Genomic DNA, 26,851 nt, shown 5'->3' with positions numbered 1-26,851 from the left:
AAAAATTGCAAATGAAATATAAAATTTTAGCTTTAAAAAATATCAGGGAATAATCACTAATTAGCAACCAAAAGGGCTGAGTAGTTTAAAAGAGACAGTCTAAATTTAGTTCTAGAAATATGATTGTTGGGATATTTTGAATTATAGTAAATGACACCAGGCCAAGTAATACCACTAGTTTACATTTACGTATTCGACACTCAGAGCATAAACACTTCAAGGCCAGAATCTTTACCTTTGCTGCGTTTCACAAGTAGAGGACAACATACTAGACATTCATCATTTATAATTAGATTAAGCATTTTTTACCTTTGAGCAAAGAAATTACATAAGCCTTTTGTAATATTTTAGACCCTGCCTTAACTCTTCAAAAGTCATTTCTAAGGAGTACAAAGCACATGCCACCTAAAGATAATAAAAACCTACATATTTTTCAAACTCATGGAAGTATTTGTTTTCATAGCTGTTTTCTTTTTTTAATATGGTAAAATACACATGACATAACATTTACTTACCATTTTCACCATTTTTAAGCATACAATTCTGTGGCTTTAAGTACACTCACCTTGTTCTGCAACCATCATCATCATCCATCTCCAGAACTTTTTCGTCTTCCCAAAGAAATTTTTTAATTTGAAGATTTTTCCCAACAGTGATTTTATTTACTTGTTTTTAAATTAAGTGTCTAAATCTCTCTCTTTTAAAAGTGAACTTTATTGAAGTATAATTCACAAATGTAAAAACTCTCTAGTAACTATCACCAAGGTCAAGATATAGAATAGTACTTAAAAATCCCAGAAAGTTCTTTTGTGATCCTCTGGAGTCAATGTCACTCCTGGTCCCAAGCAAGCACCAATGTGCTTTCTGTCCCCAGAGTTTCCCCTATTCTAGGATTTCACATAAACAGAATCATACAATATGTACTCTTTTGTGTAAGAATTCTTTTGCTCAGCATAATATTTTGAGATTTCTCTAAGCTTTGCATGTATCACTAGTTTGTTCCTCTATTTTGCTGAGTAGTGTTCCATTGTATGGACATAGCACAACTTGTTTATCCATTCGTTTGTTGACAGACATTGGGTAACTTCTAATTTTGGTCCATTATAAACAAAGCTGCTATAAGCATTCAAGTACAAGTCTTTCTGTGGATACACATTTTCTTTTCCTTTGGGTTAAATACCTAGGAAAAGAACTGATGGGTGTGTGTGCGTTTAATTTTATATATATATAAAAAAAGCTGTCAAACTGTTTTACAAAGTGGTTGTACCATTTACAAATCCAGCAGCAATGTATGAGAGTACTAGCTGCTCCATAACATTGTCAATATTTGATGTTTTGAGACTTTAAAACTTTAACCATTTTACATAGGTGATCATGTCATCTGCAAACAGTTTTACTTCTTTCCAATCTTTATGCCTTTTCTTTCTTTTTCTGGCCTTGTTGCAGACTAGCATCTGGTTAGGACCCCAAGTACAATGTTAAGTACAAGTGGTTGAGAGGAGACAATCTTGTTTTGTTCCCAATGTTAGGTATCTTATCTGTAGGCTTTTCAAATATGCCCTTTCTCAGTACAGAATTTTTTCCTAGTTTGCTAAGAATTTTTTTTTTAATGAATGGGAGTTTAATTTTGTCAAAAGCTTTTCCATACCTGTTAAGGATGATCAAATGGTTTCTCTACTTTATTTGATTAATATGATAAATTAAAAAGGGTTTGGGATATTAATCAAACTCTTGCTTTGCATTCCTGGGGTGAACTCTATTTGGTCCAAATGTATTATCCTATTTATATAAAGCTGGATTCAACTTGCTAATATTTGGTAAAACACTGTTCCATCCACATTCATGAAGGGGTATCTGCCTGTAACTTTTTTCTTATAACATTTCTGTTTGAGTTACACTGGCATCTTAAAATAAGATAGAGTGCTCCTCCAAGAGACAGGCAGAAAAGACCTCCTCTAGCCAATACATTTCCATTTTACTAAACAAGGTCTATGAATATCAGTAGTTATTCTGATATTAATGTTAAGCAGTTTTTCAAATTGATGAAATGAGACTTATGACAATGTTTTTTAAACTTTTAAGGCCATGACCTATAGTAAAAAATAAATTTTGCAGCATGATTTAATAAACATATACATACATGAATAAATAAAAGTTGCATAAAATAACACTCAGCCTTACAATGGTTACAATGCACTATTCTGTTTCTTTACCTCTTTCTTCTCTATCTTTGTCCCTCCCTCCTGCTCTTCTTAAATGCCAGTCACAAGTCCAACTCACTAAATTTATTTCAAGATTCACTGAGTTGCCATCTGTAGTTTAAAAGCACCAGTGGAGATAAAGAGAGACTTTCAGAGGAAGAAAAGAATGAATTTGGAGTAAGAGGTATTTCCTAGAAATTAGAAGCTTATGCTGTAGTAGTCAGCTAAAGAGAACTAAATGCCAGACGGGCCTAGGAGGAAAAGGTGAGCAGACTGATATGATCACCCTGTCCTTCATGCAAGCAAAATTATTGTTAGCAATAAGGATTTTGAGTCAAAGAATTGATTAAAGGCTCAGAGATGAAAAATAATTCCATTTATGAGAGAAGCAGTCTAAGAATCTTGAATCAGTGAGGATGGAGAATTAAAATGTAGCCTCATGATAACGTGAGGGTGTTTAGTTTGTGAAAAATCACTGAGCTATATATTGCCAGTATGTGTACCTTCTTGTGTATAAGATATTTTTGTATGCTTTCAATAAAAATTAATAAACCCCAAATGCAGTACTCTGATGCCCAATTCTGAGGTGGCAGAACTCATCATTTTTCAAGTAGGTCTTTGTGCACTGGGAGAATAGTTTAGTATGGCCTAAAGAACTTGAAAAAAATAAATGAATTAATATACCTGATCTTCTCTAAAGGCAAAGCAATTCTGGGTATGCTTGTTTTAATATATAAAACCAATTCTTCACATTTATAGATGAAAAGAGAGTACACATGAAGTCAAGTCACAGAATTTTGGTGACTACAAATTTCAAAACTATTTAGAAAGATGCTATTGGATAGAATTTGAATGATTACCTTTTCATAAGGTACGTACTAAATATTCAACAAAATGGGCTCCCATCTCTGCCACTGCCTCAACTCTGCATGAGTTAATGAAATCACGGGCCTTCCACGCTGCTTCTTTTGGATAACATCTTGTCTTTCAAGACTCAACACCTAAGTCCCTGCCTCCTCAAGATTTTCTGTGTCTTCCTCTTGTATTCACAGCATACTGAATGCACTTCTATCATAGGTCTTATCTCACTAAACCATAATTCAGACATGAGCAAACTACAGAACAGAGGCTGATGCCTGTTTATGTAAATAAACATTTGCACTGGAACACAGACATGCTCATTCGTTCACGATTGTCTACAGCTGCTTTCACACTATGACAGCAGAGCTGAGTAACTGCAACAGAAACCATATGGCCCACAAAGCCTAAAATATTTACTATCTGGCCCTTTACAGAAAAAGTTTGCCAATTCCTGCTGTCACTGACTGTTAATTTATTCATTTTCCATTGGCTGTGAATTATTGAAGACAGGAGCTATACTGCAGATCTATGAACTGCTAACAATCAATGTAAGGCCAGAAGTCTAGTAGATACACAATAAACTGATGTTGAAGGCATAAAACAGCCTTCACTTCTGTAAATTTTCATGTGGCATTTCATTCCAAAAGTTATGCAATTAATTATTTCCTAGGCAAAATGATTTTTAATGGAAATAAAATACAATCTTTTAGTCTTATGTTTTAAAATAATTATGCACGTTTCTTTATAAATCCAGACTTAATAAGTAACAGATGTATGTGCTAAGTTAGGTGAAAGGTTATGCTAAAGTAAGCTTAGGTAAGAAGGTGGGTTAACACCTTATTAGACGGTGTTAGTCATGCTATTATTTGTGAAGAGTTGCATGATGATTTTTAAAGACAATTATTTCTGGAGTGTCCATAGCTCTGAAACTAAAAGTCAAGCCTAATTACACCTTTCAAAGACTGGCTAACATTACTTCATTTTATGAGGTATAACTATATCAGAATTTTAAAAATTTGGATGAGTATAAGATCCTTTCACCATTATCTTATCCCAACAGTGCTTTCTTTATCTAAATAATTTTGGAACTCTTCTTTTGGTACAGACTTCAGAGTCAAGTTTATGAATCACAATAAAATTGTCATTACTTTCTACTTACCTCCAGCTTTTGATCTAAAATAGTTTTGAATAAAACTACAATGAGGTATCACCTCACACCAGTCAGAATGGCCATGATTTAAAAAGTCTGCAGATGATAAATGCTGGAGAGGGCATGGAGAAAAGGGAACCCTCCTATACTGTTGGTGGAAATGTAGGCTGGTGCAGCCATTATGGAAGACAGTACGGAAAGTCCCCAAAAAACTAAAAATAGACTTACCATATGATCCAGCAATCCCATTCCTGGCATATATCCAGAGAGAACTCCAATTTGAAAAAATACATGCACCCCAATATTCACAGCAGCACTACTTACAACAACTAAGACATGGAAACAACTTAAATGTCCACTGATAGATTACTGGATAAAGAAGTTGTGGCATATAGATACATACACACACACACACACACACACACACACACACACACACACAATGGAATACTACTCAGCCATAAAAAAGAATAAAATAATGCCATTTGCAGCAACATGGATGGACCTGAAGATCATCATTCTAACTGAAGTAAGCCAGAAAGAGAAAGAAAAATACCATATGATATCACTTATATGTGGAATCTAAAAAAAGGACACAAATGAACTTTTCTACAAAACAGAGACAAACTCACAGACATAGAGAATAAACTTACAGTCACAGTGGGTGGAGGGAGTGGGAAGGGATAAATTGGGAGTTCGAAATTTGCACCTTTTGAGGAGTGATGGAAATGTTACTTATTTTGATTATGGTGGTGGTTTCATAGGTGTATGTATCTATCAAAATTCATCAAATTGTACACCTGAAATACGTGTAGTTTACTGTACAAGAATTAAACTACAATAAACATGTTAAAAAAATAAAACTACAGTCATCAAGATGATGTAGTATTGGCAAAGGATAGACATATAGGTCAATTCTGTCTATAGACAGAATGGAGAATCCAGAAACAGACGAACACAAATACGGTCAACTGATTTTTGGCAAAGATGCAAAGAATTCAATAAAGGAGAGTCTTTTCAACAAACAGTACCAACACTTTCAGATATCCATTCAGATACAAAAAAAATGAACCTTCATACTATGTGCAAAATTAGCTCAAAATGGATCATGGACCTAAATGCGAAACCTAAAATTATACAACTAGAAAAAAACAAAAGAGAAAATCTTTGTAAACTTGGGTTCAGCAAAAGGTTTTTAGATATGACACCAAAAGCACAATTCATGAAAGAATAATTGATAAATTCACTTCACCAAAATTAAAAACTACTCTGTGGAAGATACTGTCAAGAGAATGAAAAGATAAGCCACAGACTAACAGAAAATATTTACAGGTCACATATCTCATTAAAGGACTTCTATCTAGAATATCTGAAGAACTCTCAACCTCAATAATAAGAAAACTAATTTAAAACACATGCAAAAGATTTAATATCACCAAAGAAGATATAACAGTGGCAATCAAGCACATGAAAAGATGTTCAACATCACTTGCCATTAAGAGACTGCAAATTAAAACTACATTCAGTACCACTACCCATCTATTAGAGTCACTAAAATAAAAGACTAAAAACAGACAACACTGAGTGCAAGGAAGTCTGGAATCAACTGGAACTCTCACATATTATTGAAGGGAGTGCAAAATGGTACAGCGACTTTGGAAACAAGTTTGGCAATTTCTTAACAAGTTAAACATACACTTACCATATAATCCAGCAATTCCACTTGTAAGTATTTACGCAAGAAAAATAAAAACTTAACGTTCGCACAAAGATTTGTATACAAATGTTTATAGTGACTTTCTTCATAACCACCCAAACTGGAAACAACCCAGATGTCTTTCAACTGGTGAAGGAATAAACAAACTGTAGTTCATCCAAACAATGACATACTACTCAGAAATAAAACGGTGCAAATCACTGATACATATATACAACCATATGATGACTCAAATGCATTATGCTAACTGAAAGAAGCTAAACCCAAAGACTGTAAGATTTCATTTATATGACATTCAGAATAGGCAAAACAAAAATAGGGACAGAGACGAGATCAGTTGTTGCCTGAGGATGGGGACGGAAGAAAGCAGAGTGAGGGAATATCTTTTGGGTGACAGAACTGTTCTGTATTTTGACTTTCTGCATTTGTCAAAACTTAGTCATTTACACCAAAAAGAGTGAATGTAAAATATATAAACGAAAAAAATTTTTTTTTTAATTTTAATGATGGCTTAGGGCAGGAGACTAATTCATGATGAAAAGTTAAAGAGATCAAAATGCTTATTTTTGGAAAAACAGGTTTATAAACACATTGTATCTATTTTCAGATGAATCCACAAAATTATTTTGGGCCAAAACCCAAGAAAACTGAAAATAAAGGAATACAACCCAACTAAATTTAGCTAAAGTAGCTAAATTTAAATTTAAAACTATACCTGACATATGGTATGTGAATTATTATCTTATAAAACTATTAAAAAAGCAAAAAAAAAAGCTATACCTGAAGCACTTCTTTCCTCTATCCAAGTGTTTCCCAAACGTGTCTAGTAAGAATCATCTGACAACTTGCTAAAAACAGATAGTCCCAGACCCCTTCCCAGGAGATTCTGATTCAGCAGACTAGGTTGGGGGCCAGGACACTTTATTTTTTAAATATACTTCTGCCTCAAGAAACTTATTATCAGACAAGTTTAAAAAATAACTGCTGCCATAATTCTTTCTGAGCTACAAAACCAAGCAAAAAACTTTATCTATTTAGTCATGTTATGAATGTTTTCTCCACAGCGGAATGATCACAGCCTGAAAAATTCAAGATGATTCACTAGAATATGAAAGGAAATACTAATCTATGTATGTTTACTTTAAATCTTGTATTCCAAAATTTCTATTTAAGGAGTGTTTTATAAAATACAGAATAAATCGGTGTAATAATACATGTATATCTTTTTTTTTCAGTAGGACATATGATCAAAAGAGAGCGGCAGCCACTGCTCGCAGGCTCCTGGTTTATTAGATTTTCTTCCTAAAGATGATCAACCCTTAGCCTCTGCCCTATTTTGCAGTAAGACCCCTACAACCCTCACTCTTTACCATTATGCCATATTCATACCCTAGGCATAAGAGCATCGTCATTCCACATAAAAGACACAGTTCTTTCCTTCTGCTGAGATCTGGAAAATTATTTATTATATTGTAACTAGTAAGAAATTTGGAAATTGCCTACCTCTTTATAGTATTCTAAATTCCAGTGGACTCTTGGCATTTGAAGATTCAGCTCACCAATTTAACAGGTGTGGTTTCAGTCCTTCACAGGTATCTGTGAAGTTTCATGACAAGCAGGAATCTGATTCTGCTAAGTCACAAATTTAAACCAAGTATGCCTTCAAGCTGGTGTGAAGGACCAAATTATTTAGCAGGTGAGTGAACTAAGCTGACCACCCAACATTTACTCTTATACAGCTAGACTGCTCTCTGCTGGTTATCAGGGTCAGGAGAGGCCTCTTTAATCTTTAGTTATCCTCTACTGCAGGGGTCCCCACTAATTATCTACAAGGTTTACTATAAAGAGTTCTAGAATCCAAATGTGTATAATTATGTATTTTTTTCAATTAAATACTAAAATACAATCACTATCATGTAGGATTTGGGAAGTTTTTGCATGGGCATTAAAAAAGAACTGTCACAATTAGAAAGCCCAGAATTCATGCATTATGGCACATAAATCTTAAGTGGTATTCACTGATTGAGGTATTCAAGTCACAAACTGCTGTGGGTGTGTTTAATATCAAAAATGTCAAAAGATATGTTTTGAGAACCCTTCTAACAGTAGAATTCTATTGGAAACATGAACTGTGTTCAGAAAAACATACCACTAAGCTTCTCCTTTCAGCCCTCTACATCACTAACATGTCTCAAAGAAGGCCCGCCTCTCTTTCTCACCCTCAAGAATATCTTCATAAAGTGCATGTACTCCTTCAGGCACGATGACTGCCAGCGCAGTTCCACAGAGAAGGCCAGCACCCAAAACAGTCACCAGCTTCAGTCGCTCCTGGAAAGAAAACAGAAGAAGCTGTTAAAAAGGTTGATGAATGAATGGGGGAAAGTTTCTGAACTATCTGTAATCAAGATTGTGAGTTGCCTATTCGTGAGACCAAAATCTACAAAGGCCAGTGAACATGAAAGAGGGTCAGCTTCATGAATAATAATACCAATTAAAACAAGGAAATGCCGTTTTTAAACTTATCAGATAGGCAACGATGGGGGAGAACCTATCTACTACCCGAGACAGGGAGAAATGAGCGTACTTGTCTAACACTGGAAGGAACAAAAGTGCTGCAACCGATCTGGACCCCAATTTGGTAATTTAGATTTAGAGCCTCAAAAATGTGAATTCTTTTTTTTTAAATTTTCCTTCCCTTTTTTCTTTTTTTGGGGGGAGGGGGTAACTAGGTTTATTTGTTTGTTTGTTTTGATGGAGGTACTGGCGATTGAATCCAGGACCTCGTGCGTGCTAAGCACACACTCTACCACTGAGCTATATCCCTCCCCCGCAAAAAGTGAATTCTTTGATCCAGCAACTTCACTTCTAGAAATTCATCCTAAGAAAGAACTATGCAAAGATATCCACTGCACTTTTTAAGAATGCAAATCTGAAAATAGCCTAAATGTCCAAGAAAGAACACTGGCTAATTAACTTTAATATTTCATCATAGTACCATAAGACTCAGCAATTAAAAATTACGATATAGGTCTATTCATGAATATAGAAAGCCATGATGTACTGATATGAGGAAAGAGCTGGGAGCAAACAATATGTATTGATAATTTCATATGTCTTTAAAAAGCACAAATATAAATAGAACAAGTGTAACATTAACAATATTTTTTACTTTATAGTTTATAAACATAATATGTAACATATACTTTACAACATAAAATTTATAACCTATATTTTTAATTTATCTGCAATGAACATGTATTACTCATACATTGAAAAAATGTATCTAGTTCAATACTACAATGTTCTATGGGCTCTTAAAAAAACTGCTTGATTGAGTTATGACTAACACATAAAAGCTGTAGGTACTTAATGTATACAACTTCATGGGTTTGGAGACAAGTCTACATCTGTGAAATCATCACCACAATCAGTGTCATAAATGATCTACAGTTTTAATCCAACTTAATCTCAATTTTTTCTTTTTACTCAGATTCCTCTGAGAGACTGCATCCTGAGATACAAGATATAAAAGACTACCTTTCAAAGTTTCTTGAAGCAGTGATTTACCCTATATGGCTTCCTGGAGTCTTAGCAGTATGAAAAATCACCTTAAAAACTACAAGAGGGCATTTATGTTGCTTATGAAAAAGTTTCAATAATTTAATGGTACTTAGATCACTTAATGTACTTCACTTTTCTGTTTCAGTTTCCTTTATGAGGTTAGCAAAAATAATAGTGGTCGTATTAGATCTGCGTACTACTGAACTTATGACTGTGAGGCTGGCAGGATACATACGAACATGTTCTGTCTCCATGGAAAAACAGGTTCTTGGCTGAAAGGCTGGTTGAAACATTACTTCCTCCTCATTTGGGAAGAATAAAGGGATCTACATCTCGTGTCTCTGCGGTAAATGGGGGACCTACAGCTGCAGTGTCAGCACCACCTAATACTTGTCCTATAGCAAGTAGGTCAGCCCTTCATACATTCAGGACAGCCATTAGCTACCTATAAATTGAGAGTGTTCTGAATGTATCCAGTAGTTGGGGCACTGGCCTGGGAGTCAGAGTTGATTCCATGTTCAAATTAGTTAACAGCTCAGTACCTCAACTTTTCTTCTGTAAAATAAGAATATTTCTACACGTCTTGTAAAGATACAGGAGGCTATAGGAAAGAGTGTTTGAAGCATTTTGTAAAAATGACACCAAACAACTGGTGTTACTATTTTAACATTTAATACTGAGCTATTCTAAGAGTCTTTGTCTTTTCCAAGTTACTAACCTCACCAAAGCACTGCTAATCACAGCATTCATTTGAGACAAACTGTCAGAGCCTGGAGAACACAAGACGGAAAAACAGCTCTATTCTGTGTAGAAGGTGATGTGGTAATTAATTAGTCTTTTTGTCATTCTCTCTAAAAAATTCATAAAAGTTACCTTTGTTTTAAAAAAATTCATGAATGTCAAGTTTTACTTCTAAAGGAAGGACAAAAATAAGGGTAAAACTGAGCTGGGCTGAGCATACTGTTTCATTTTAGGGCCTTTAATTTCAAAACTCCACAATCCAAACTGATGAATAAATTGCTAGGAAAGAAGACTGTCCTGTCAGCATTTTGACTCTGCTCTACTCTGGGGAATGGAAATGAAAGATGTCTCTGCTTTGCAAATTAAGGGAAGATGAGATGTGATGAAAGGATGGACCTAAAAGAAAAAGAGCTGATTGCCCTCAAGAATTATGTGGGTAGTAGCTCACATCAGATAGAAAAACTGATCCTTGATGGATTATACACCTAAATATAAAACCTAAAACTCAAAAGCTGCTAGAAGAAAATGAGGAATACCTTTGCAATCTTGGGGTTGGCAAATATTTCTCAGCAGGGACACAAAAAACACAAACCATTTTAAGAGAAAAAATTCAAAATCAGAATTTTAAATGTTTGCTGATCCATTAAGAAAATGAATAGACAAACTATATACTGGAAGAAAACATCCACATCAGTAGTGGAAATATATATATCTGTGGTAGGTGCTGTGGTAACATTGTCTACATTAACCCCCTTCAGGCTGGAGACACCTGTTCTGCCAACTGCTGGGAGTGCTGCCTACTAATGCCTCACAGCTCAGTCTCTCAGAGGTCCTGCCGTTGGGCCAAAGGGGAAAGACTAACCTAAGGTTATATTCCCTCTCCCAGGGCAGTCCGCATCTAATGACTATCCCTCTTGGTGCTATGTGGAGAAAGGTACAAAGGTATAAAGGCACAAAGCCTGATCTCCTTGCCTCAATTCAGAATATCTCAGAAGAGCCATCCAGCTTCAGAGCCTTTTGTGGGATGAGCTGAGGCCTCTACTGCAACTGAATTACAGTTCAACTTCTCCATCTGTTTAATCTTGCTCATTCTTTCACAGGTGTTATTCCCAAGAGCACTCTCCAATAAACTTCCTGCGTGCAAATCTGCTTTTCAGAATCTGTTTTCTAGGGAACCAACCTAAGACATTGACAAAGGGCTTGTATTTGAAATACAAAAAATGATTACAACTCAGTAAGAGACACCCACTAAAATGGCTAGAATTAAAAAGACTGACAACACGAAGTGATGGCAAGGATACAGAGCACCTGGAACTCTCGTACACTGCTGGTGGGAGCTTAAAATGGTACAACCACTTTAGGAAATTATCAGTTTCTTATAAAGTTAAACCAGCAATTCCACTTTTATGTACTTATCAAGAGAAATAAAAGCATATGTCTTCCCCCAAAATTTGTATAAGGATGCTCACAGAAACTTTATCAGTAATAGCCATAATCTGAATCAGATGCCCAGCAATAGCACAATGGATAAACTGTGGTATACTTACACAATGGAAAACTAATCAGCAACAAAAAGGAAAAAAAAAATTACTGCAACATACAGCAACATGAATCTCAAAAACATCATCCCAATGCTTGAATAAAAGAAGCCTTTCTCAAAAAGAATATGTACTGTATGAGTCCATTTATATGAAGTTTAAAAGCAGGTCAAACTAAACTACGGCAATAAAAATCAGAACAGTGGCTGCTTCTGGCAGGAGGGGGTACCAGGGGACCACAGTGGCAGAAAAGACTAACTGGAAAATGGCATAAGATTATTTTTTTAGGATGATAGAAATTTCTAAATCTTGATTGGAATGTGAGTTATACACATTTGTCAAAATTCATCAAACTGCATTAAGATCTAAACCTTTCACCCTATAAAATCACGTATTTATTTCAAAAACTACTTAGGAAGCAATTTATTCAACCAGGACCTCTGAAAGGATTCATTATAGAACTATCCAATTTTAACAAGGCGTCTTCACGGCAGCTCTTTGAAAGCAAGGTCAGAGGTCTATGAAGAATACTAAAAGCTACTTTCAAACTTTTTTCTTAAACAATCTCACCTGCCATTCAGCTATTCCTTAAAAAACATTCACCACAATTTTATGTAAATAACTCCATGCAGAAGCCAGAGGTCTTTACAATTGTGCATCATTCCACAAATTCACTAGGCACTTACCAAGTGCTTCATAATCTACACTAGAGTCACATGAAGCACTAGATTGAGACAAGTTTTAAAAGAGCAGAAATGAGTTTTTGAGGCTTCCAAACCACAAAATTAAGATGGTGAAGTAGTAACATTTAGGATAACTGAGGGATATATACCCAGAATGACTATGGGCACTACAAATAAAACCTTCAAATTCATAAAGAAAGTAAAAAATGATTCCCCTAAAATGCTGCCTTTTAAATTTTAAATAATGTAAAATAATTAACAGATGTTCTTTTTCCCAAATGAAATTACCCATAATCCCATTCACTTATTTACATGGACCTGATTTCTGAACATTCTCTATCATAAAAGATTTTATAAGAATTTCCCAAAGGCCCAAGCTAGAAAATAGTTGAATCTCCATGTGTAGCTAATATCATTACAAAAAAATCATGGTAAGTCTTTAAAGTCCATAGTCATGAAATTACACCTCTTTGTTAATCGTATATGAATAAATGCTCTCTGTTGAAGGAATGTGAACAGGAGCACGGTCCAAATTTTTACAAGGACAGTACCAATTTTTATTAATCTTTAGACACATACTTTTTTTTTTTAATTGAAGTACCATCAGTTACAATGTATCAATTTCTGGTGTACAACACAACGTCCCAGTCATGGATGTAAATACATATATTCATTTTCATATTGAATTCACTCATATTTCATTTTCTCAAGATATTGAGAATAGTTCCCTGTGCTATACAGCAGAAACTTTTAAAAAATCTATTTATATATACAGTGGCTAACATTTGTAAATCTTAAACTCCCAAATTTATCCCTTCCCACCCCCTTTCCCTGTAACCATAAGATTGTTTACTATGTGTGCAAGTCTGTTTCTGTTCTGCAGATTAGTTCATAGTAGACACTTTTTAAAGTGTGATACTAGCTACCAAAGTTATCAACACAGAATCCAAGCTTAAGAACTGGAAGAAATGTAACAAATGATCTTCTCTCAAAATACAGATGGAGAATCCAAAGTCAAAGATGAGGAATGACTTGCCCAAGATCACACAGCTAGGCTAGCTAGCAATAGAGGCATGATTAGATTTGACATTGTACTCTGCCACCCTGTACATTCCAAGACAATGTCCATCAAATGGCACAAGACATACAATTCATAATATAAAATTTATCTCTGAAAAAAGATAAAATTCAATCACACAACCTCTGTAAATAGTCTGTCAGCAAAATCCCTTAGCAACACCAAGAGGAAAACCAAAATTATCTTTAGCTATAATTGTTTTCTATTGATAGTTTCTAAAGGTCCATGGCAAAATAAGAGAAATAAGGGCAATGTAATGAGCTTGTCATAATATTTTATTTCTTCAATATAAAGGACAATTCTTTATTCTAAGATTATATCCTATCTACTCTTTGATGTTAAAATGTTCTTTCTTCCTTTCTTCCTTTCTTTCTTTCTCTTTCTTTAAATGAAGGTACTAGGGATAGAACCCAGGACATTGTGCATGCTAAGCATGTGCTCTACCACTGAGCCATTACCAAAATGTCCTTTAAGAAATGATGGTGACAACAGTTTTTGTTTTTTAATGTCCTTACTTGGCACTTACTTTGCCACTTACTTGGCAGAATTAAAGCAGGCAATCTTTTATTAATTCTCCCAAATTTCAAAATTATTACTGACCTGTGAAATCCAAAAGCCTGGAAAACTCTGATCAACAATAGTGTAAGCATAAGATCTGTATTATAATACCATAAAAAAAGTCAGAAAAAAAGAATTTGAGAACTTGTAGGAAGAGATCATCCAGGTAAACTGGAGTGAATCATCTAGCTTTGTAAGTATTTCCTCCAAGGAAATGCAGTATGCGCTAAAATTACTATATTATGTTTTCAGTCCATTTTGAAATTAAAGCATATTTATTTATGAAATGAAGTTAAACCTCCACTGAATGCTATGTTATTTCCTGGAACTCCTTAGAAAATTTTAAGTTCTGTGAAGACAAAGACTTTTGTTTTTAATTTACTGCTGAATCCTCAGTTTACAGAACAGTATCTGGCACAAAACTGATTCTCCCTGAATATTTATTGAAAGAATGAATTAAATGCCCAGCATCATGCAAGGCACTGGGGACTTGGTACCTGACACTTTACTGGCCCTTAAAAATCAACGAATGTATGAACGCATTAGAAGCTCTTTAGAATAGGTGTGCTGGGAAATAGACCTAACATATCCCTCATAAGTGTAACCATATCAAGAATTTTCAGTGGTTACCTAATTTAGAATTTATGTTTTGGCTCAAGGGGTATAAACTACATATAATAAAAAACCATAATAGGATATCATCATCGTAAATGTGAGGCAATGCTGTCATTTGTCTCATTAATGCAAATCCCTTAATGACATCTGGTTTTTTCCAAGGAGCTCAAAATCTTTTTTCAATCTTCAGCACTGTTCTAACCATTATTCAGTCACTGTTTCAATCTTCAGCAAAGCAATATAAAGATTCTTTATTCTATATAACTTTTATCAGCTTGATAGATGTCTACTATCTTTCTCATGGCAACCTAATCATAGAGGCAACTTTTAACGGGAAAAAAAATCAACAGCAAAAAAATAAGCATAATTGCCATGGGTTATAGTTTAATTTTTACTTAAAAAAAATTTCTTACTACCTAAATCATTTTAGACTCAATCTGACTTACGTCAAGCACTTGAGATGTGGCTCTACGTTACTGGCACAGCTGTATTCTTTCACACAACCTCACAACTTGGGATCTAATCTCAAAATTGTATATGTGTCAAAGTTAAGATGCTGACAAGTTCTCTCCTTTGCCTACGGTAAATCACTAAAGGATGTATTTAAATGAAGAACTATAAATTCCAAGTGTGGTTCAAGATGAAAAGAGTTCCCAAAGCAATAGTTTCTGTTGGAGAAATGAAACATTTGCTCCAGAGAGGCATGAATGTGCAATGCTATTCATTTTATGTTATCTCATTTTACAATTTTACATCTGTAGCCTGACTGAGCAAAGGATTGACCAGAAGTATTAATTAAAACAATAGCTTGTATTCAATGCCATTAACTATCAGCACAGTGCAAAGCTTTGAAGTCAGTTTAATTTTCTTGGCAGATACCAAGATAGTTAAATGGTTTTTCTTTCCGTGCTCATAGAAACAGCCAACAAATTGTTTGGTTCAACTAAATACACGCCAATAACTTTTAAAAGCTTTTACTATCGAAGATTGTTTCAGTCCCCCTTGTACCATGCTCATTTTAGCACTGAAAGCATCAATTATAGTTTCCTAAAAAAAATGAAAGATGCATCTCTTGTTATAAGACTGATCTCTTCAAAGTTCTAGGCACTGAAGAGATGAAATATCACAGGGCAGAAAGTAACTTTTATTCAAGCAACAAAGGCTTTCTCCATTTTCTTACAAATAAACCTTTTTCAAGAAGATACTTCCTAATGTCAATTTAATTACTACATTATCCGCTGCTAAGTGTCAGTAACAGGTAACGAAGAAAACTCAAATGTGAACTTCATTCTTCAAGTCCTCACAACTGAGACAAGGTGTCAAAAAGCAGTTCTGTGACGCTGAGCAAGCTCAATATCCTCCTCTGTAAAACAGGGCCACTGCTGCTGCTGCTGCTACTATCATGCAGGAGTGTGATGTTAGCACACTTAGTACAGAGTAGTTGTCATTATTACTTATCTTCAGCATCATAGGTAGCATGCAGTAAATACTTCTAAGCTCCTTCTCCACAAGAAAAACAAAACAAAACCCAGATACTTGGACAGAAGTTCAAGTGAACGATGTTACCATAGTTAACATTATGCTGGTGGCATATAGGCGTCCCCTTTCCTAATTCGTTTGACAGAAAGGTAATAAGCAACAATTTATTAATGCCACTTCCTCCAATCTTAGAATAGTAACCTGTGTTTCTTTTTGTAAAAGAGTCCTTTCTAAATATAAAAGGAAATCCCATAAGATTTTTCAATGTGACGGACTACAAAACCAAACCCCCCAAAAACCCACTGATCCATGGGAAAGACCTGGGAATATACCGGCAATGAATATTATATTATTAATACATAAGAAGTTTTATTGAACTGAGAAAATTAGAATAATAAGCCACATTTACTCTATTGAATTAGCAGTTTTAAAAATTAATGGTAGTACAGAATGTTCAAGAGAATACAGTGTCATTTGCATTTGTTGGAAAAAATGCATTTAAAAAAATGGTAATATAGATTGAGAACCTCTTGAGGATGTTTATGCCCTTTAATCCTGTCATTCTACTCCTGAGGAAGTAATCTGAAATACAGTGATAGCATTAGACACAAAAATATTCATTCAAACTATTATTATGGCAAAAATTTGAAAACAAACTAAATGCATAATAAGAATTTCTGTATATAAAATAACTAAATGTAATGAAGACATTAAAAATACTTAGAACATGTTTTTAATAATAAAGGAAATGCTTATGTTATACTACCAGGTAAAAGAAGAGAGAATGTAAATGTATACATAATACCACATAATTAACCATATTAAAAATGCAAACAAGTAGGAAAAAAAGAATAAAAGAAACAAACATATTACTAGTGATTTCTCACTGGACACTGGGATAATAGATAATTTAATTTTCCTTTTGCACATCATATTTTCTAAATTTCTTACTAAGAACCTCTATTACATAGCCAGGCTTAAAAATTTTTCTTTTTGTCCATTTAATTAGAGACATATAAATAGTGGCTTTGAACTTGGTAAACTTTGAGGCTCAGTTTCCTCATCTATAAACAGGACAAGAATTCTTCCCTTTCAAGGTTATTGTTAAAATCAATACAAAACTTGACATGAGTTCATAATGTCGCTATCATTATTACTAACTACTGTACTGTGGTGGGATTAGAGAGCACAGTGCCCTAAAAATGCACATAGATGTTTTCCCCTTTACTAAGTGGTTCTAAGCATCAGTGCTTTGAGGTTTTGTAATAATCTGAAATGTTTTTCAATCTCCCTTCTTGTAATGCTGTGACTTATTTCCTCTGCTTGCTGCCCCATCCCTTCCAGTGTTCTCTTTCTACTTTTCAGAGAGCTTAGAAATCAGACAGTCAGCTTAGAAATCAGACAGTCCAGCCCAGAGGTTCTAGACTGGTAGCTCACAAACATAGGTCTTTTGAGGTAATAATATTTGAATTAGTAGCTAAAGTATAAAATTTAGAAGATTCATATAAAAATCCTGATTTCCAACTTCTGAAAAGTAGGAATATTTGGCAACACCAGAGCTGGTGTCATCAAATGGCACATAGTCTTCTGTGCCACAGCTGACCACAGTTTTCATGAGTCCCTAAGACTCCCAGGAACTGACACTGGAGGTCAGTTGCCACATATCAAGACACTTGGACCACTTTATCTTACTCTAGGCCTGATTCACTGTTCAGCCTCAGTAGTTATTGGATTTTATGACCTGTTACCTAGATGTATTAGTCAGGGTCCAACCCAGAAATGGAAATCATAAAGTAATTTGAACCAAAAAAGAATAACTGTAACAGGGAACTGGAGTAATGAGAAATTAGCTCATTAGAAACATAAGAACTGCAGCTAAAAGGAGCGGTGACTACCTTAGGACCAAATTAAGAGTTTCTCAAAGAAGAAATCCCATAAGGGCTGAGATCCAAACTCAGTGAATGGCAGTAAAAGGTTCTGGGACCAATTTCGAGGTGTGTGTGTATGAGGGGGGTTTCCCCAGAACAAGCAATGCTCAGACGTTAGCTGGGTGTCCTACAATTCAATTCAATTCAATTCTAACACTATCTATCTGGAATCAGCAATAGGTCCTACAAGACTGGCCCTCTGCCACTTCAGATGCCAGTTCCAAGTTCAGGTTGTTACCAGTGCTTCTGACCAACCAGCTATAGACCACTGGTCCCTTGGGTTCAATTAATTTGCTAGAGCAGCTCACAGAACTCAGAAAAACATTTTACTTACTAGATTACCTGTTTATTATAAAAGAATATATAACTCAGGCACAGCTAGATAGAAGAGATTCATAGGTAAGGTATGGGGAAAGGGCATGGAGCTTCCACGCTTTCTGAGTGTGACTCTCCCAGCATCTCTATGTGTTCACCACCCTGGAAAATCTCCAAACCCCATCCTTTGGGGTTTTATGGAGGTTTCCTTATATGGGCATAACTGATTAAATTGCTGGCTCCTGGCAATTCATTCAACCTTCATTCCCTTTCCCCTCCCTGGTTCGACCGCTAAGTTCCAATCCTTGGAATCATGTGGTTGCTTCTCCTGGCAACAAGCCCCCATCCTTAGGTTATCTAGTGGCTTTCCAAAAGTCACCTCATTCACATAATAAGACACATTCGGCTCTCATCATTTAGGAAATTCCAAAGGTTTTAGGAGCTCTGTGTCAGAACAGGAGTAAGACCAAATACATACTTCTTATTCTAAGTCACAGCATCACAAGCAGAGAAGTTTCTGTGGTGTCACACTGGTAGAACTCGCTGGAAATCTGCACTCTAGAGTGTTGGGAAAGCTGTCCAAGGGAAAGTGTCTCACTGGAGACTCTCCTATAAAACCATCCAAGATGGGGTTGCCAGTGGGAACTACTGGCTGCTGGGTGTTGGAAAAGCTGTGTGTTCAGCAGGAGTCTGAGGCTTTGAAAGCCACCTGCAGTGCAGAGGCTGGACACTGGTGAGGCTGCCTGAGCTACAGGGATCAGTGCCAGAGAAGTCACCTAGAAGGCTGGCTGAGCAAGCATGCCAGAACCAAGAAGGAAAACTCCTTCCTCTTACAACTTCTCTCCAGTATCCTCTACTGATGAAGCTTAACATTGTGCCACTTGGCAAAGGAAAAATATTTAAAGGGCCCATTTTTGCAGAGCAGCCAATGAAGAGTGAATTTGGAGCGAAAAGGCAATAAATTGATAACTGGCACACCAATTTACTAGAATCATTAACAGATACATAGGAGCTGAGTGACAGACAAGGACAGTAGAGAGCAAGTAAAATGCTTGGTCTTCAGGCTATATATTTAGCTAATCAGAGACTTTTCTGTCCTTTAGGTTACTGAGATTTCTGGATGGACAAGTTCTACACAACAGACGTGATACTTCTTCACCTCTATTAATAATAACTGATATTTATTAAGTACTTACTAAGCCAAGCATGTTCTATCATAAACACTTTACATATATTAACTCATTTAATCCTCACAATAATCCTAGGAGGCTGGTACTTCTATTATCCTCAATTTGTACAAGAGAGGCATAGAAAGTTCAAGTAATTTGTCCAGGCTCACAAAGCCAGCAAATGGCAGAGTCACGACCTGAACCTGCAGAGTCTAGCTCCAGAATCCATACCCTTAAGCACTATGCTAAACTGTATCTCTATAAAATCTATTTCATTGTATCATTTTTTTTGCTTTTAGAACCTGTTTTCCTTCCCCAATTTGCCTTTGTCAAATGCATAATGAATCAATGAAAAGAACACACAACAAGGTGCAGAAGCTAGGGTATAACTTTTTGGTTAATAGAAATTTGACTTCCAGGTTTGCAATAAATAGTTTCATGTAATTATCTAATGGTTATCCCCAAGATCCTGTTGCTTAAAAATCCATATAATCAGGGCAGAAGAATTTCCAGACCAACTAACACTTGATTCTATTTAACTGCAGTAAAGTTAGACATTGAATGTGAATATTAAAGGGGAACTGAGATCGCTATAATTCGTCATAAGTTTAAAGAAATATATGTACTCATGGTTAGCATTACTACTTATTACTTGGAATTTCAAACTGAGCTATAGAGGTTCCTAAAACTCATTACCACTCAACAAAGTCTCACATCTAAATTCTTCAATGAGAGAGAGGAGAGGTTAAGACTATAACACACAGAAGCATTCTGAATCCATTTCAGATCTTCTTCCTTCAAAAAGGATGTCAATTTTGTTTTTTCCCCCTTAATGAAAGTACTGGGGATTGAACTCAGGAATTCACGCATGCCAAGCACACGCTCTACCACTGAGCTACACACCCCACCCCAGGATGTCAATTCTTCAACAGCACAATTTAGAATTCACTAAACTATGAAGACATCAAGTGTGAAATTAATCTTGAATAGTTCAAAACAGGAACTGCTTCAGATTCCAATTTGGCAGGTGTTTATGTAAAGGGCATCTAAAACATATTCGGTCTTTCTTATAGATTTCAATGCTGTTCAGAGATCATTTAAATTGAGCTACACTTAGTAAGCACAAGACATGAGCTGTACTGTGGAAGGTAAAGTATTGGGGATGTAAAAGATATTCCTAATTTGAGGAGCTAAAGGTGTCAATTTAGATCCATGATATATTCATTACTTTTTTATAGTGTTCATTAGGAAAGGAAATATCATCTAGTTATCAATTGCTTTGAACTGGTAATCAAATGGACTTAGTTCAAATCCCACCTCTACTAGGGTCTGTGATGTCTCTAAGCTTGAGTGTGCTCATTTGTAAAGAGAGGCTTAACAATATCTATCTCATAGTCTTGTCCTGAGGATTAAATAAAATAATGCACATCATTGCCTGGTACATAGAAGGAGCTCAATAAGCATTAAGTATTATTAATATTATTACGCAGATAAGTTTCAATGATGTTTAGCTATATCATATCCTAGAAAAAAGAAAGTTTTTCAGGAATTTAATATTGAATCAGATTGTACCTAGATTTTATTTGATTCAAACTTAGCTTTATCAAGCAAAGATACTTATGAAACAAAAAGCTGGTAAGACAGCAATCTGAGGAAGGACAAAGTTACTGATTGTTTTCCAGATATGGATAAATTACAGACAATGCAAGTTTGAAAGGTTAGAATTTAGAAAGGAAATTCCGAACAAACATAAAATGTTTTGCATTACCATAACAGAACAAAAGGTTAATATACCAGACAATGCAAAAGTCATTAAAAATGCAACTTTATCAAATCTACTTTAAAAAGAATCTATTGTTGGAGAAAAATTTAAACAAACCTTTGATTTGGTTGTAACTCAAAGCCCCAAAGATATTTATTATGAATTAGTTATTATCATTAGACACAAAACAAAAACTTTAACACATGAAAAACAAAACAAAGCTTATAACGAGAGTAAGTGTAATGAAGAAGAAAAAGTTAAATACTAAGAAACATACTATAAGGCAGGGCAGGAAGAGCCCTGCCCTTTCCAAATGAAATATTTATGGCGAACAGGAATGCCAACCCCTAAACAAGACCTTACAGACTCCAAACAAACTGCAGAGAAATTTCTGTGATTTGCGGGTGGGGAGGGGAGGAGTTTACCCACCATTAGAAGTCTGTTCCAAAATAAAAGGTTTAAAAATTATAATTTAGTACAAAGTTATCAGTACTGAGAATAATCTTCAATGTTTTCTAAAGTTCTTATTATGTTCTTGGTACAGTGTTAAGCCCTGTGCTTATATTATTTCATTACATCCTAACAACAATCCTGTAAGGGCATTTAACGGAAGAGATGTGGATGTTACATAGCTTGACAAGTAGTCACACCAATTGTGAACTACAGTACCTGTCTCAGACAAGTTCCTTTTGAAGTTAGCGGATTACTAACCATCTTTATTGAAGTAAGAGAAGCCCTACTTTCATCTGCATATCAGGTGAATCTATAGTTTTAACATACGAAAAGTGTGGCATTGTCATCTAAACTAGTCTGCAACAAGAAAAGTATGAAATGAGAGAAAGCCTTCAAAAACTTTTATAATAATATGATTTCTACAATTATAAGAGGAATTCTATGTCTGTTGAATCTAATAAACACTGCACTTCAGCTTGTATTTTGTATGCTTTTTCCACTTCATTTTCTTAGTATTTCATTTTTAACAAGTACACTGGTCTGCAATGGAATGGAAATTAACCAAAAACAAAAGCTGGTCATGTACCAGATAGTTGGAGGAGTGCTGCCCTAAAGCTCTGGGGCAAACACAACCTGCTATCTGTTACCAGCTCGCTGACAAAACGGAGACGTGCTCAGGTAAATAAGAATCCTCAGATCATCAATTTAAAATCCCACTCTGGCCATCATTTATACCTTAACTTCATTCACAGAGCACCTGATAAGATTATACCAGGTAATGTTAAGTTGTAGGCTCTCAACCTACTTAGGTAGTATTTTCATGTAGGGCCAAAGAAAAGGGCTCAATAACAACTAAATCTGAAAAACACAAGACAGTGCTAAACTAGTGTGTCCAACTTCTCTACCAGACAGAACCTCATTTGTGTAAATTATGTTTTGGCTGCCTTTATAAGTTTAGTTTTTCTCCTCATATGCTGAAGAAGAAAGCACCATGATTATCAGTTACTCATACATGCATTTCAGAATCAGAGATTTTGTTCCTTTCTTTTAGAAATCATTTAGGTATAAAGGTACAGTCCAGATCAAAAGGCAAAAAAGTTACAAAAGCATCAAGAAAGCAGGTTTGGGAGCAAGGCATGTAGGAGAAAGTGACATAAAAATCAGTGTCACAGAAATCTTCTAATGGTCAGATATGACAAGTAGATACTACTGCTACAGTAATTTCAGACTACTTGATTTTAACTCATTTCTAAATACTAATCCTGATATAATTAATGGCTTTATTGCTCTTTTATTCCTGCTCTGAGAAATTCTGAAGAAAAAAAGTATTGAATGACAAAGCAGCAGCTAGATTAAGAACGGGAATAAAGAGCATATCTCTTCATATAAATGAAAATGACCTGTAAAACAAATTAAGTTTATTTGTCCTTTTATTTATAGTAATGCCAGTTCCCAAGAAATGCCAGACTCCCTTAAAAAGGAAAGTTGTTTAGCCAATGTAGGAGTTTGGGGAGCTATTTTTTAAGGGCAGAAACTGTGTTTTCCAGTCCTCATGAATGAAGTTTCTTTTTTGCAAATTTATCATCTTGCTAGTTTCACAACACATTGATCTATAATAACAGTATAATTTGTCGAGAAAAAATGCTTAATTCCTAGGAGATAAAAATCACCAGCTGAATTCTAAAATGTCTTTGACTAAGTTATATATAACTTTCATTTTTATTCTAACAGTTCAACAGTGCATTGTTTCTGCTGGAATAATGAAAAGACATTATGAATGTTGATTTATAGCATTTTTAGACATACCACTGGAAAAAGACTACCTGATCAGAAAGCCATAAATGACATATACTAATTATTTTTATTAATGGCCTGGTTAATTACACCACTCATGTACACACTTCCTTGAGTAGAAAAAGAAAACAGTATACACCTGCATATTGCAAAAAAAAAAACACTCAAGACAGTTTGAGAAAATGCTGAACTTGGAAAAGGTCTAAGCACTTTATAGAAATAAAAAGCTTCATCGGTTCTTTCTTTGAATTAATTATAATTCTTAATAACTGTTACTGCAGTATGTTTTAAAATATACAAACCAACTTAAACTTCACAAATGTCAGTCCTAATAATGTCAACTCAATTCTAATGCAGTCTTAAGAAAATACAGTTTATGTTAGAGGAGAGATAGCAGGCTCACAAAATACTGGGCAGGAAGGTAGCCCAAATGAATGAAGTAGGCTTCACAGCCAAGAAGTACCATGACAATCTACCGCTACTCAGCTCTAACTAACTGCTTCCTTGAGGGAATACAGACAAAAAAAAACACCCAGCAACAATAATAAAATTAAACGCTGCTCATCTAACAGAGTAAGTCTGTGGGCTAGATCTGGTACATGGGCTACCAGTTAGCCACCCTTGAAAAAAATGGACAGAGTGGCTAAGAACTGCTCTGAGTCAGAAAAATACAGATTGAAAAAACAGCTCTGATTTTAAAACACTTTGTGAACTTGTCCAAATTACATAATTTAAGTCTCAGTCTCCTCATCTGTATCTCACTGCGTTTTTAAAATGAAATTAGTGGGGAGGGTATAGCTAAAGTGGTAGAGCACATGCTTAGCACGCAGGAGGTTCTGGGTTCAATCTCTGGTACCTTTTCTAAAAATAGATAAATAAATAAGCCTAATTACCTCCCCTGACCAAAAAGAAAAAAAGTAAAATGAAATTAGGGAAAAAGAAAAAAATGAAATTAGGTAATGTATATGCTCAAAAAGAAAACCAGCTCAATGTTATCATTAGATGCTAAGGGAGACAAACAAAAAAAGAAAACAAAAAAGGAGTAATAGCAATTCAAGCAACCCCTGCCTCCTTCCATCTGGCTGTGGGCTTTATTTTCAAACTCATGATGCCTCTTTCCACATGTTTTTCCACCCATAGGCTATTTTCTTCACCGGCAAGGCCTCCCCTTCCCTCAAGTTTCTTCAAGGCCTACCTCACACCTCATCTATACTTTTCCTTTCCACGTTAGGCCATTCTCTACTCCGGTTTCCTTTGAAAACACTTTCAGGACCGTCAGCGAAACTACTTTACTGCTGAACCCAAGGCATGCTCATGAAATCCTAAATGTAGTAGTTTTTCTCCCTCTAATCCTTGAACACTGTGCATGTTGTGAACTCCTTATGACCAACTGAAGAATATATCTTCATTTTCATTCAACAGTGCCTTCAACTATATTTCTTCCCTGTTAAAGTCTATTAAAGTAATGATAAATAACCAAACAAATTAACTAAAACGTCAAACCATATTAACAAAAAATCCATTTCTAAACAAATACATTTGAAAGCAATTTCGAATACCCATTCCAATGTTCTCCTTCTTTAAAAGGAAATGTGAGTTAAGAATAATCCAATTTAGTTTTTTTCTTACTTCATTCTAATTATAGGTATCCAAAAAAAAACAAAAAACAAAAAACTTTCCCCCAAAAACTATGCTTGATTTTCTCAAAATAGGAAGTTATATTGACTTTAATTCATATGGATAAATAGTATTCTCCATTATCTTTTGATAGCAATCTGGAGTCTTGATTCTTTGGAACTCAAGAGTATCAAAAGAACGTTATGGTGCCTCTCTCCAAGAAATGCACACAGCCTCAAATTTTCGTATGCAATCTCAGAGAATCCCAGGATCCTCAGGAGATCCACCCACCCCTGGTTAAGAACGCTAGTGCTGAATATGAATTTTGTTTCTATTACTAAATGTTAATGCATTTTTGAAAAGATAGTCTTCCTTAAAAAGACTTTTAGCTCTGATATTAACTGGGGAAGCAGCGTCTGTTTACAACTGTCACTACTTCGTAGCAGCCATCCTGATAGCTGACCAAAAAAATTGAGAATTTCTTACCTCCGAGAAATTAACAGCCAAAGGAATGATTCCAGCCACGTAACATCCCACCAGCATAGCCAGAGACAGCAGACTAATGGAGATGAAATCATCCATTCTGCCCTCCTTTATTCACTCACTACCACCACTAGACTACAATTTTTCTGTGGCTTCAAATGATGCTTAGGTTCTTAAGCGCGTGTGGTGGCTCCAAGAGAACAAGTGGACTTTCCAGTTCCTTCGTCCTCCCCACCAGCAGACGTGTTCGAGAGGCACCTTTCTCTTTAACGTACCTGGAAACAGCCTCTTTTTGCTGATACTAGCACCAGAGAGAATTTTCAGCAATTTTAGGTCCTAGCCCCTGAGTCTTCAGATACCAGTCCTTGAATTCCCTTGGGTTAAAAGAGATGAGAAGAGTCAATGGGGAAAACAGGCGAATGAGCGATGTCTTCATTCGTCATAATAAGGGTAGCATAAAGGGCCTACTTCCTCCACGAACAACGTCCCAGATAGTACCAAGAAAAGGAGGAAAACCCAAGCGAATTTGTTCGTTCTCCCGGCTCCCCTGTTTCCCTCGGGCAGCCCCGCCGGTGATTCCCCCAGGTCTGGGACCAGCCCACCAATCCGGGCAAACTCTCCTCCGAGTCTAGAATGAGGACAGGAATCCCGCTGGTCTGTAACGACGGGTCTTAGGGGTTCAGCAGCGAAGCTGATATAAAGCTGTCTCTGCCCTATACCGAGTGCTGCCCATGTTACTCCACTCCGCTGGGCCTTGACCCGGAGCCACGGATACTACAGCTGCCATGGCCGCCAAGTGGCACCTCTTCATTACATCCACTTCCGGATTGCCTTACCTCCTCCTCCTTCAAACGGGCACTACCGGGTTACAACCGACCTATGCCCCGGGAATCTTATACTGCCGCCATTTTTGAGTCGGGCCATTGAAAGATGACTTATCTCATTGTTTATATTGGTGATTACTTAAGCCGCATGTCTAATAACGAGAGTACGGAAGACATCGTCCTGAAAAATAAAATGATTCTTTTTCAAGTTCGGATACATTCTCCGTGTGTCAGGTCGCCCAGATCCAAGATGGCAGAAACAGAGTCAGTATCTGCTCTAGCTGCCGGAAATATGTGCGCCTCTATGGTCCAAAAGGCTTTTTC

General features: G+C 35.7%; 1 protein-coding gene across 2 annotated transcripts in view; it reads right to left on the bottom strand.

The window, feature by feature from the left end:
* Positions 1-26,578, bottom strand: part of SLC39A9 (solute carrier family 39 member 9) — a 41,513-nt gene extending 14,935 nt beyond the window's left edge. Inside the window, exons 1-2 of one of the 2 annotated variants that reach the window (XM_010976592.3) lie at positions 25,707-26,578; positions 8,149-8,257 (exon numbers count right to left, since the gene is read on the bottom strand). In XM_010976592.3, the coding sequence (XP_010974894.1) occupies positions 8,149-8,257; positions 25,707-25,802 (205 nt within the window). In that variant the 5' untranslated portion in view covers positions 25,803-26,578. The remainder of the gene's footprint in view (positions 1-8,148; positions 8,258-25,706) is intronic. The other variant, XM_010976593.3, reaches the window with a different exon arrangement.
* Between the last annotated feature and the right edge of the window lie 273 nt (positions 26,579-26,851).

Source organism: Camelus dromedarius, chromosome 5, assembly GCF_036321535.1.
Source record: "Camelus dromedarius isolate mCamDro1 chromosome 5, mCamDro1.pat, whole genome shotgun sequence".
Lineage (NCBI taxonomy): Eukaryota > Metazoa > Chordata > Mammalia > Artiodactyla > Camelidae > Camelus > Camelus dromedarius.
Note: the sequence above shows the minus strand (reverse complement) of the source record. Positions and strands in the feature narration are given on the sequence as shown.